General features: G+C 42.0%; 1 protein-coding gene across 2 annotated transcripts in view; it reads right to left on the reverse strand.

The window, feature by feature from the left end:
* DNAH3 (dynein axonemal heavy chain 3) overlaps positions 1-13,540 on the reverse strand; it is a 249,056-nt gene that overhangs the window by 23,287 nt on the left and 212,229 nt on the right. For both annotated transcript variants that reach the window (XM_059881557.1, XM_059881556.1), the window contains exons 52-53: positions 8,022-10,163; positions 557-782 (exon numbers count right to left, since the gene is read on the reverse strand). In XM_059881557.1, coding sequence (XP_059737540.1) covers positions 557-782; positions 8,022-10,163 — 2,368 coding nt within the window. The remainder of the gene's footprint in view (positions 1-556; positions 783-8,021; positions 10,164-13,540) is intronic.

Genomic DNA, 13,540 nt, shown 5'->3' on the forward strand with positions numbered 1-13,540 from the left:
TAGTCTTGCTGGACTTTAAAGTTCATAGAAAACGAACGGCTGCTTCCAAGACTGATTAAAATTCCATGGATCTCCAGAAATAGAAGATAGAGCAAGTAGCGAGATTACAGGTGGGATTTTTTTTTTTTTTTTTTTTGACCAATAAGTTTTAAAACTAACTTGCTGGTATTAAATCTATCTTTTCAGACATATATCATATCACCTCCCTACAACAGTTTCTCACAGCATATACCCCAGAATCACAAGATAACTTCTTGGTGTTTCCTTTGCTTTTACAAATGTTGTCCCTTTTGTCTGGAACGTCCTTCCTGGAAAATTCCTATTTATCTATCAATACTCAAGGCCTTCCTCAACTTTTCCTTCCTTGTCCATTCTTGTTCAAACAAGTACAGCAAGGACTGCATGGTATCAACATTATTCATATATGGTCTGCCTTCTGCTAGACTGAGAGCTTCTTAAGAGTTGAACTGTGTCTTGTTTGGATTCCCAGTCATTACCATGACATCTGGAGCTCAAGACTGGGGCCCAGAGACACAGTGGTGGGACAACATCTCACCTGAATCCCACGTTGGTGCTCTCAGGAACAATCACCTCCTCACAGATCTTCTCCAGAGCAGGCATCCAGCTTGTGGCCAGATGACAATTCTGTAAGACCACCCAGGTCCCATCTCTGATGGCACTGTTGATCATTTTGGCAGCAATAGGGCCTTGGCCTTGGCCAAGGGAGATGGTCTGTGTTTTGGTACCTCCCATGCCAAGATCATCAGCAAATTTCAGCAGGCCTGAGATCAGGAAGAAAAAGGACTTTTGAAGGAGAACAGGCTACTTAAGACCATATTAACAATAACAACACAGAAAAGGGGGTTTACATTTCATTTTTAGTGGAGTATAGTTGATCTGGCTTCCCCTGTGGCTCAGATAGTAAAGAATCTGCCTGCAGTGCCAGAGACCCAAGTTCGATCCCTGGGTTGGGAAGATCTCTTGGAGAAGGAAATGGCTATCCATTCCAGTATTTTGGGCTTCCCTGGTGGCTCAGACGGTAAAGAGTTTGCCTGTGGTCCGGGGGACCAGGTTTCGATCCCTGGATTGGGAAGATCCCCTGGAGAAGGAAATGGCAATCCACTCCAGTGTTCTTGCCTGGAAAATCCCATGGGTGGAGGAGCCTAGCAGGCTACAGTCCATGGGGTCTGTGTTAGCTTCAAGTCCACAACAAAGTAAGTCAATTACACAAATACATGTATCCACTCTTTTTTAGATTCTTTTCCCATATAGGTCATTACAGAATATTAAAAAGAGTTCCCTGTGCTATACAGTAGGTCCTTATTAGTTATATGTGTATGTGTCAATCCCAATCTCCCAGTTTATCCCTACCCTCTTTGCCCACTGGTAACTATATTTGTTTTCTACATCTGTGACTCTGTTTCTGCTTTTTAAATAAGTTAATTTAGGAACTGGGCTTTTACAAACTTACTAGGAAAACTGGTATTTGGACAGTGAAATTTCAAGTAGGTCGCTTTCACATCTCTCTTCCTCAGAGGCAGCCAGTGTTATATTTTGTTTGTGAGTTTTTCTTCTTTAATGATTTTTCAGTTCAGTTCAGTTCAGTCGTTCAGTCACGTCTGACTCTTTGTGACCCCATGAATCAGAGCACACCAGGCCTCCCTGTCCATCACCAACTCCCAGAGTTCACACAAATTCATGTTCATTGAGTCAGTGATGCCATCCAGCCATCTCATCCTTGTCATCCCCTTTTCCTCCTGCCCCCAATCCCTCCCAGCATCAGGGTCTTTTCAAATGAGTCAATTCTTCACATGAGGTGGCCAAAGTATTGGAGTTTCAGCTTTAGCACCAGTCCTTCCAATGAAGACCCAGGGCTGATCTCCTGTAGAATGGACTGGTTGGATCTCCTTGCAGTCCAAGGGACTAGCAAGAGTCTTCTCCAACACCACAGTTCAAAAGCATCAATTCTTCAGCGCTCAGCTTTCTTCACAGTCCAACTCTCACATCCATACATGACCACAGGAAAAACCATAGCCTTGAGTAGACAGACCTTTGTTGGCAAAGTAATGTCTCTGCTTTTCAATACGCTATCTAGGTTGGTCATAACTTTCCTTCCAAGGAGTAAGCGTCTTTTAATTTCATGGCTGCAATCACCATCTGCAGTGATTTTGGAGTCCCCAAAAATAAAGTTTGACACTGTTTCCATTGTTTCCCCATCTATTTCCCATGAAGTGATGGGACCAGATGCCATGATCTTAGTTTTCTGAATGTTGAGCTTTAGGCCAACTTTTTCACTCTCCTCTTTCACTTTCATCAAGAGGCTCTTTAGTTCCTCTTCACTTTCTGCCATAATGGTCATGTCATCTGCATATCTGAGGTTATTGATATTTCTCCCAGCAATCTTGATTCCAGCTTGTGCTTCTTCCAGCCCTGCATTTCTCATGATGTACTCTGCATATAAGTTAAATAAGCAGGGTGATAATATACAGCCTTGACGAACTCCTTTTCCTATTTGGAACTAGTCTGTTGTTCCACATCCAGTTCTAACTGTTGCTTCCTGACCTGCATACAGATTTCTCAAGAGGCAGGTCAGGTGGTCTGGTATTCCCATCTCTTTCAGAATCTTCCACAGTATATTGTGATCCACACAGTCAAAGGCTTTGACATAGTCAATAAAGCAGAAATAGATGTTTTTCTGGAACTCTCTTGCTTTTTCTATGATCCAGTGGATGTTGGCAATTTGATCTCTGGTTCCTCTGCCTTTTCTAAAACCAGCTTGAACATCTGGAAGTTCATGGTTCACGTATTGCTGTAGCCTTTGCTAGCATGTGAGATGAGTGCAATTGTGAGGTAGTTTGAGCATTCTTTGGGATTGCCTTTCTTTGGGACTAAAATGAAAACTGACTTTTTCCAGTCCTGTGGCCACTGCTGAGTTTTCCAAATTTGCTGGCATATTGAGTGCAGCACTTTCACAGCATCATCTTTTAGGATTTGAAATAGCTCAACTAGGTGTGTTTCTTTTATGGTCTGTCTCAGAGACAATATTAATCTGCTAGGATTGCCATAACAAATAACCAAAGATTGGATGACTTAAACAACAGAAATTTATTTTCTCTCTGCACTGGAGGCTAGAAATAAAAAATCAAAGTGCTGACAGGCGTGGTTTCCTCTAAGTCTTCTTTTCCTGGCTTGTTTGTGGCCATTCTCTCCTCACATCGGTAAAGCGTCTGTCTAGAATGCCAGAGACCTGGGTTCGATCCCTGGGTTGGGAAGATTCCCTGTAGAAGAAAATGGCAATCCACTCCAGTACTATTGCTTGGAAAATCCCATGGATAGAAGAGCCTGGTAGGCTACAGTCCATGGGGTTGCAAAGAGTCAGACACGACTGAGCGACTTCACTTTCACTTTCTCCTCACATCATCTTCTCATTGTGTCCTTGCATGGACTTCTCCCTGTCATTGTATCTGTGTTCTAATCTGCTAAGGACATCAGTCATATTGGATTAGGACCTACCCTAATGACCTCACAATTAACTATTTAAAAACCTTATCTCCAAATACAGTCACATTCTGAGGTATTAGGAATTATGTCTTTAACATACAGACTTGGGAGGGACCAATTCAGCCCATAATATCCTCATAATCCTGGGGGGAGGTATTAATTCTCTTAATTGTTTGATGTGCTGATTATCCCTTATAGTAATGTGTTTCCTCACATAGTTTATAATTTTTTTTTTTATTGTCAGTTCACAATCAGCAAGTTTGTGTTATTCTGTGGGAGTCTGACATACTGTGGGTTTAAGGAGTGCCCTAACAGAACAATTTCGTATACACAATCACTAGTGTACCCAGGGTTTTCCCATTCTGGATCAGTTTTACGGGAAATTTCTCAGCTTGATAATCCCATACCACAGGGTACTATAACTCTAAAACCCTCATCTGCATATAGCCTAGGCTTGGTATTTTAATTTCTCACAGAACAATTGTTGCTTTTTTGTTTTTACCCAGGCTCTAGGCCAGTGACAAGCTTCTGCATTGCTTCCTGAGTCAGTAGCCTAAATTTCAGACTTCTATGGGAAAAAAATACATGAATTTGAAACAAAACAAATAAAACTTCTAGAAATGGAAAGCATTGTTATTGAAGATAAAAATTCAATGTGGAAGTGTTACTCTCTCCCATTGTGTCTAATTCCTTGTGACCATATGGATTGTAGCCCATCAGGCTCCTCTGTCCATGGGATTCTCCAGGCAAGAATACTGGAGAGGGTAGCCATTCCCTTCTCCAGGGGATCTTCCTGACCCAGGGATCAAACCTGGGTGTTCCGCATTGCAGGTGAATTCTTTACCATCTGAACCACCAGGGAAACCCAAAGATCACATGAAGTCCTTCGAGCCACAGGTCCTATGCTTGGTCTGGGAAGACTGTCACGGAGCAACATTAAGCCTCTGTGCCACAACTACTGAGCCCCATGTGCTGCAACTACTGAAGCCCATGCGTAAGAGCCTGTGCCCCGCAACAACAGAAGCCTCCTCAATGCACTTCCATGAAGAGTAGCCCCTGCTCGCTACAACTAGAGAAAGCCCATGTGCAGCAATGAAGACCCACTGTAACCAAAAATAAATACATTTTCAAAATTAGCATTAAAAAAGCAGGTTGAATGCAGCCAAAAAGAGAATGAGTGGAAAGTAAGGTCTGCAATCATTGATGTACTCAGTAGTGACAGGAACCCTAGGTTTCCAAATACCATGACCCAATAAAGGAATTGGGAGTTCCTTGGAGAAACACTTGTTCAAGATAAGCCTGAATGATATATGGTAGTTCTACACACCAAGGACATTATCAAAAACTACTAGGGTTATGTGAAAAGCATATAGCCATGGAGGTACTCCTATCCTAATAGGCTAAAGGATGAATAATCTGAGCATCAAAAAGAATGATGGCAGGAGTGGAGTAAAACACTGCTATATGTGAAACATCCACTATGTTAAAACCCAAGCACTAATAAATGTACCAGAAAACCACCTTCTTCGTGCTTTCAATACTCTGAAAGCTGGTAAATAGAGTATGAGCTAAGAACCTTTGCTTCCTGGGTAAACCAAAGAGTTGATAAAGAAAAATTCTTCTTTATGGAAGAGTTCCAGCTAATTTATGAGGGAGGAATGATAGAATTAAATTCTCATCATTTTGCAGTCCCTAATGCAATAATGCATCTGGGTAATGATTTTCTAAGGCCAGTAAAACCATTAGGTCATTGGTTCCCAACATTGGCTGCATGTTGAAATTATTTGAAAAGCTTTATAAAACACAATGCCTGGGTCTAACCTACAAAGATTTTAATTTAATTGGTAGAAGGCAAGGCCTGCACATGAAGATTTTCTTTTTTTCAGTTTTTAATTAAGATGTTCTCTTTATTTCATTCTCATTCTTGAAAGATTTTATGTTTGCATATTTTCCTTTAGCACAATGATGGCATTATTCCACAAACTGCATTGTTGCTATTGAAACACTGATTGCTAGTCTAACTGCTGTTTTTTATAGGTTATCTTGTTTTTCTCACTGGCTGCTTTTAATTTATTTTTATCAAAGCATATAGTTGATTTACAGTGTAGTGTTCATTTCTGCTGTACAGCAAAGTGATTCCGTTATATACATTCTTTTTTATATTCTTTTCCATTATGGTTTATCCTTGGCTACTGAATACATTTCTCTGTGCTATACAGTAGGGCCTTATTATTTATCCATTCTATATATAATAATTTTCATCTACTAACCCCAAACTTCCAAGCCTTCCCTTCCCAACCCCTCCTTGGCAATCACAAGTCTTTTGTCTATGTCTGTGAGTCTGGTTTTGTTTCATAGACATATTCATTTGTGCCATATTTTAGATTCTACATATAAGTGATATTATACAGTATTTGTTTTTTCATGGAGCTTTTCTTAAAGTTCTTTAGGTGATTTCAATGTGCAGCCAAGAGTGAGAGCCACCACATTAGGTGAAAGGCTGATGGGAAATTTTATAAAGGAGGCAGTAGAGGAGTATTGACGTGAATCACACTGACAACTCCTGAACCCACTGATCAGTCTTAATGACAGACGACAACCAGACTGTATCTGTCTCCTAATACGACACACTATGAGGCACACAGCGTCTGCGGTTGCCTGGGACATCATCCAAGCTGAATCTGATGAAGCCTCTAGTGTAGAGGGACAGGAATAAGCTACACACAGCATTAGATTTTACAGCCCTGTTCTCTCCCAACACGTCATCATTTTACAGAGCATATTCTACTGTTTCCTCCATTTCTTTTCTCTACTTTTCCTGGTTCCCCTCCTTTTTCCTATATAAGCCTACCACAGAAACAACATAGGGGAAGAAGCAAGATGCTAGTAAGGGGTCATGAATTGAGCTTTGACAATAACAATAATTTAAGTGTTGGAACCTGGAAAAGTACCAGTTCATTTCAGCTCCTCCTTCTGATTTTCTTTGAAGCAGGCTTTCTAACAAGGTCAGAATACATGTCCAATTTCTGTTTTCACAGGAGAACTGCCAATCTGGCCACTTACATTTCTGATATTCTTTTTTCAACAACAGAGAAAACTAAAGCTTTAAGATCCCCTAACAGAATAGAAAACGAATCTGTTTCTATCAGTAACTCATACCCTTTTACGTGCACACACACTTTCTGGAAAATTACACAAACTACTAGCAGCAGTTATTTCTGGGAGAGTTAGGAGGAAGATGTGCCTTTAGCTCTTCTAAACCCCAGTACTATTTATATCGTGGTCTGGATAATCCTTTGTTGTGGGGGCTGCCCTGGGCATCGTAGGCTGTTTAGCAGCATCCTTTACTTCTACCTACTAGATGCCAGTAGTACCCCCTATTTGTGAGAACAAAAATGTTCTCCCACTTTGCCAAATGTCTGTTGAGGTAACAAAATGGTCCTAATGGAGCCATAATCCTATGCTTTTTGCTTTTTTTTTTTTACTACATGAGGCATCAATTACTCAAAAAATTTAAAGATTCAAAGAAGAGAAAAAGCATAGCTGAGAGGAACAATGGTCTGAGAAAATGGTCTAAGACAGAGGTGATAAACTAGCAGTCACCAGGCTAAATCTAGCCCTGGCTAAGATGCTTTTTGAACCTCGGTGTTGGAGAAGACTCTTGAGAGTCCCTTGGACTGCAAGGAGATCCAACCAGTCCATTATGAAGGAGATCAGCCCTGGGATTTCTTTGGAGGGAATGATGCTGAAGCTGAAGCTCCAGTACTTTGGCCACCTCATGGGAAGAGTTGACTCACTGGAAAAGACTCTGATGCTGGGAGGGATTGGGGGCAGGAGGAGAAGGGGACGACAAGAGGATGAGATGGCTGGATGGCATCACTGACTCGATGGACGTGAGTCTGAGTGAACTCCTGGAGTTGGTGATGGACAGGGAGGCCTGGTGTGCTGCGATTCATGGGGTCACGAAGAGCTGGGCACGGCTGAGTGACTGAACTGAACTGAACCCTCTTAAAGTTTAAAAAAAAAATTGAATGAGTTATCAAAATTTAAAAATGGGTGATTTCTGGGACTTCCCTGGTGGTCTAGTGGTTAAGAGTCTGCCTTGCAGTGCAGGGGACACAAGTTCAATGCCTGGTCAGGGAACAGAGATCCCACATGCCTCAGAGTAACTAAGCCAGTACACCATAATGAAAGATCCCACATGATGCAAAGAAGATGCCATATGCTGCAACTAAGACGTGATGAAGCCAAATAAATATTTTTTTAAATGGATGATTTCTACCTTTCTGGTTTCTCTTGAAGAAGCAGATAATCTGATCATCCTAAGATCACATTATCAAATGGCACAATACAAAAGAGCTGCCCTCTTTAGGCCAGAAAAGAAGTCTTATGTTGTCCCAGCCCTGCCTTAGTCTGTTAATTGGAATGCCCTTCAAAGCCATTTGAGTTTGAGATTCCTGCTCAATAGAGACAAGCTATTGTTATCCATTAATATTCCTCACACAACATTCTACCCTTACCTGCCATTGGGTCTGCACCTGGAGATAACACAAATATCAACGGTGCACAGCAGTTGGAATCACTGTAGGACCCCTGGAGATCAAACGTAGGGGCTTCAATGTACACACTTCCCATGTGTTCAGCAATGAACCCCCGAATGGCTGGAATCATTTTGTCAGGCCGCAAACATCGGAGGATCACCATCCTCTCCAAACCATGAAGAAACTTCCAAGATCCAGGGAATGTTTCCTCATGGGGCCAGGCTGAGTCATAGATGAACTTCCATTCATTACCATTTTGTTCCAAATGTTCCATAAGGCCTTTCAGTTTTGGCAATGCCGATGCACGGACCACTTCTGCCCATGCCTTCTCAGACAGCCACTCAGAAACTGGGTTGGGAAAAGGGTTGTCCAGGGCAATGCCTCCAGTTAGAAGAAAGTACCAAATTTCCTCATTAATTTGCTTTTTCTCTTTCATGATTCCTATTGTCAAGAGGAGGGAGAAAAGCAGCTTGTCCTTCTCAAACAGAGAGCGGCAGACGTTGTTGTAGATGCTGAGGGTGAAATGATCAATGATGTACTCAATTCGTAGCTCTAGTTCCTCGCTCTTCTTGCTATGGGCCAGAGACTGCATGTAGAGGTTTATGAACCATGTCAGGGAGTACTGGTACATGGGTTCAATGTGGGCCAGGTCAGAGATACAAAAGAAGATGGTGGCAGAATGAACAGCCACTGGCTTGTAGCCCATACGGGTCTCATCGATCTGCGTTTCTGTCACTGAAGCAATTTCCTGTTTCTCAGAGATTTCTTCAGACAGCACTTTGGAAGAAGACAAAATTTTTATGGCAGTCTCATCCTCAAGTATGTTGCCCTCAGAAAGGGAAAGGACCTCCAATATCTTATCTTCAATTTCCTTTAGTTGTTTCTTGTTCTTGGCACTTTCCACAATCAACTTGTTCTTTTTCTCTTCAAGTTCTGGCTTCTCCTTGGCAGCCACGATGCCAAGGAGTTGATCTTGGAGGCCCAAGGGAGTGATCATAAAGTTGAGGAGACAGACTTTCACGGCCACCTCAGGGAGGTAATGTGGGTTCCTCAAACGGGTTGTGATATATAACTTAAAATCTCTGGAGTATTCGATGATGTTTTCACCAAGCCTCATGTACTCAACCCCTTGCTGTTTGAATGTGGACTTGAGCAAGATGGGTTCAATAAAGGCATCCAACTCTTCCCCAACATTTTCTAGTAAGACTGGGGTACCAAACTGCAGGGCGTGTTCTAGCGTCCTCACATAGTTGGTATCCGAGAACTTGATGACTGACAGCTTATTTGCTTTCTCCATATTCTTGATCCACTTATTGGCCTGCCCCTGAGGGTCAATCATTAAGGCCCAGCGTCTGGAATTGGATACAATGATGCCATTGTCAATGGAGAAGGAGTCAATGGGAAGCCCAGCAATCTGCCAGGCACGAATTTTTACAGGATCTCCTAATGTGTTGCTAAGACTGAAGTCACTGGAGCCAGGGATGACCTTGTCCTTACATTGCGCCAACCACTGCTTCTGGCACTCAGCCCGATAATCCACAGTAAAGGCCCCCAGGTAAGCCACAGTCCCAGAGGACAACAACACATCCCCCGTCAGATTAGTATAACGGATACCCAGCTGCCGAGTGGCTTCTGTCCATCTGTCTTTCTCTCCTCCAAGACCACTAATCAGTTTTTCTGCTCTGATCAGCTTTTGGGAACAGATTTCAATGTTTCCCTCCAGTGTCTTTTTCTTGGTATTCATCTCTTCAAAGTCGTCATTCAGGGCCTGGAGGCGGTCTTCCACTAGCTTCAGCTCTGCCCGCTTCTGGTTCAGTTTCTGCATCTGTGTGTCCAGCTTCCCCTCAGCCTCCTTCAGCCGCTCCCGTTTGGGAGCCACCACTTTGGCCACACGATCATACACCTCCATGGCCCTCACCCACTTGCACAGACCCTCACATGCAGATGATACATTTTTAATTACAGCAGGCTGGAAATCTGGGTGATCGATAAACCTTTCCCGGATCCGCTTCATGATGACTGGGGGAATGTTGTCTTTGTCATATGTCTTGAGACTTTCCAAGAATTTCAGATCTCCGAGAATCTTTCTCGATACCCCCCAGTAATCTTCTATCATTTTACCTGTTTGGGACAAGAAGTAGAGATAAAGCTATTTTTAAAAAATTTTATTGGAGGATAATTACTTACAGTGTTGTGTTGGCTTACTGCCATACAACAACATGAATCAATCAGAAGTGCACACATATCCCCTCCTTGAGCCTCCCTCCAAGCCTGCCCCTCCTGCCATCCTACCCCTCTGGGTTGTCACAGAGCCCTGGGATGAGCTCCCTGTGTTATATAGCAACTTCCTATTAGCTAAGAGATAAGACTATTATTAAGACATCCTGCCTGAAATTTGCAGCCCTGCAGGGGCTACTCCTCATATTTAGCAAACAAAACAAAACAAACAAACAAAAAAACCCCCAAGATCCTACAGAGGAATTTTAGGGCAGAGAATATACATGTCATTACATATTTATTCAAGCTCATAGAATGTATAATACCAAGAGTGAAACCTAATGTAAACTATGGACTTTGGATGATAAGATGTGTCCATGTAGGTTCATCACCTATAACAAATATACCATTCTGATGGGAGATGTTAATAATAAGGGAGGCTATGCATGTGTGTGTGACTATACAGACCTATACAAGGTCTGTGTAGTCAACGTAATGATTTTTCCAGTTGCCATGTATGGATGTGACAGCTGGACCATAAAGAAGGCTGAGTATCAAAGAATTGATGCTTTCAAACCATGGTGTTGGAGAAGACTCTTGACAGTCCTTTGGATGGCAAGGAGCTTAAACTAGTCAATCCTAAAGGAAATCAACCCTGAATGTGCATTGGGAAGACTGATGCTGAAGTTGAAGCTCCAATACTTTGACCACCTGATGTGAAGAGCCTACTCATTGGAAAAGACCCCAATGCTGGTAAAGATTGAAGGGAGGAGGAGAAGGGGACAACAGAGGGCAGAATGGTTGGATGGCATCATCAGCTCAATGCAGCTGAGTTTGAGCAAGCTCTGGGAAATGGTGATGGACAGGGAAGCCTGGTAAGTGAAGTCCATGGGGTCTTAAACAGCTGGACACTGTTGAATGACTGAACAACATGCAAGAGTAGGGGCAGGGGGTATATGAGAAATTTTTGTATCTTCAACTCAATTTTTCTGTGACCTTAAAACCGCTCTAAAAAAAAAAAAAAAAGATCTTAAATCCCAAGCTCCTCTCCATCTCATCTTTGCCTTGCTCCCTGGTCTTTAATTACAAGAAGCTTCCTTCAACTTCCTGATGATCCCAAGTGCTTGCCTAACATGAGCTTTTCACCTAGGTTGTAAATGGCATCTAGCTGGCTCCTGAACAAACTTCAGGCTCACTTTAAAAGCCACCTCTATATGGAAAGGGTGAATTTAACTCAGATGACCATTATATCTACTACTGTGGGCAGGAATCCCTTAGAAGAAATGGATTAGCCATCATAGTCAACAAAAGAGTATAAAATGCAGTACTTGGATGCAATCTCAAAAATGACAGAATGACCTCGGTTTATTTCCAAGGCAAACCATTCAATATCACGGTAATCCAAGTCTATGCCCCAACCAATAATGCTGAATAAAGTGAAGTTGAATGGCTCTATGAAGACCTATAGGACCTTTCAGAACTAACACCCAAAAAAGATGTCCTTTTCATCGTAGGGGACTGGAATGCAAAAGTAGGAAGTAAAGAAACACCTAGAGTAACAGGCAAATTTGGCCTTGGAGTATGGAATGAAGCAGGGCAAAGGCTAATAGAGTTTTGCTAAAAGAATACACTGGTCATAGCAAACATCCTCTTCCAATAACACAAAAGAAGACTCTAATGGACATCACCAGATGGTCAACACTGAAATCAGATTGATTATATTCTTTGCAGCCAAAGATGGAGAAGCTCTATACAGTCAGCAAAAACAAGACCAGGAGCTGACTGTGGCTCAGATCATGAACTCCTTACTGCCAAATTCATACTGAAATTGAAGAAAGTGGGGAAAACCACTAGACCATTCAGGTATGACCTAAATCAAATCCCTTATGATTATACAGTGGAAGTGAGAAATAGATTTAAGGGACTAGATCTGATAGATAGAGTGCCTGATGAACTATGGACGGAGATTCATGACATTGTACAGGAGACAGGAATCAAGACCATCCCCAAGATAAAAAAATAAAAAAAGCAAAATGGCTGTCTGAGGGGGCCATACAAATAGCTGTGAAAAGAAGAGAAGTGAAAAGCAAAGGAGAAAAGGAAAGATATACCCATGTGAATGCAGAGTTCCAAAGAATAGCAAGGAGAGATAAGAAAGCATTCCTCAGTGATCAGTGCAAAGAAATAGAGGAAAACAATTGAATGGGAAAGACTAGAGATCTCTTCAAGAAAATCAGAGATACCAAGGGAAATTTCATGCAAAGATGGGCTCAATAAAGGATAGAAATGGTATGGACCTAACAGAAGCAGAAGATATTAAGAAGTGCTGGCAAGAATACACAGAAGAACTGTACAAAAAAGATCTTCATGACCCAGATAATCACGATCGTGTGATCACTCACCCAGAGCCAGACATCCTGGAATGAGAAGTCAAGTGGGCCTTAGGAAGTATGACTAAGAACAAAGCTATTGGAGGTGATGGTATTCCAGTTGAGCTCTTTCAAATCCTGAAAGATGATGCTGTGAAAGTGCCCCACTCAATATGCCAGCACATTTGGAAAACTCAGCAGTGGCCACAGGACTGGAAAAGGTCAGTTTTCATTCCAATCCCAAAGAAAGGCAGTGTCAAAGAATGCTCAAACAACCACACAATTTTGCACTCATCTCACACACTAGTAAAGTAATGCTCAAAATTCTCCAAGCCAGGCTTCAGCAATACATGAACCATGAACTTCCAGATGTTCAAGCTGGTTTTAGAAAAGGCAGAGGAACCAGAGATCAAATTGCCAACATCTGCTGGATCATGGAAAAAGGAAGAGAGTTCCAGAAAAACATCTATTTCTGCTTTATTGACTATGCCAAAGCCTTTGACTGTGTGGATCACAATAAACTGTGGAAGATGCTGAAAGAGATGGGAATACCAGACCACCTGATCTGCCTCTTGAGAAACCTATATGCAGGTCAGGAAGCAACAGTTAGAACTGGACATGGAACAACAGACTGGTTCCAAATAGGAAAAGGAGTACATCAAGGCTGTATATTGTCACCCTGCTTATTTAACTTATATGCAGAGTACATCATGAGAAATGCAGGGCTGGAAGAAGCATAAGCTGGAATCAAGATTTTTGGGAGAAATATCAATAACCTTAGATATGCAGATGACACCACCCTTATGGCAGATAGTGAAGAAGAACTAAAGAGCCTCTTGATGAAAGTGAAAGAGGAGAGTGAAAAAGTTGGCTTAAAGCTCAACATTCAGAAAACTAAGATCACAGAATCCA

Source organism: Bos taurus, chromosome 25 (genome assembly GCF_002263795.3).
Source record: "Bos taurus isolate L1 Dominette 01449 registration number 42190680 breed Hereford chromosome 25, ARS-UCD2.0, whole genome shotgun sequence".
NCBI classification, from domain to species: Eukaryota; Metazoa; Chordata; class Mammalia; order Artiodactyla; family Bovidae; genus Bos; species Bos taurus.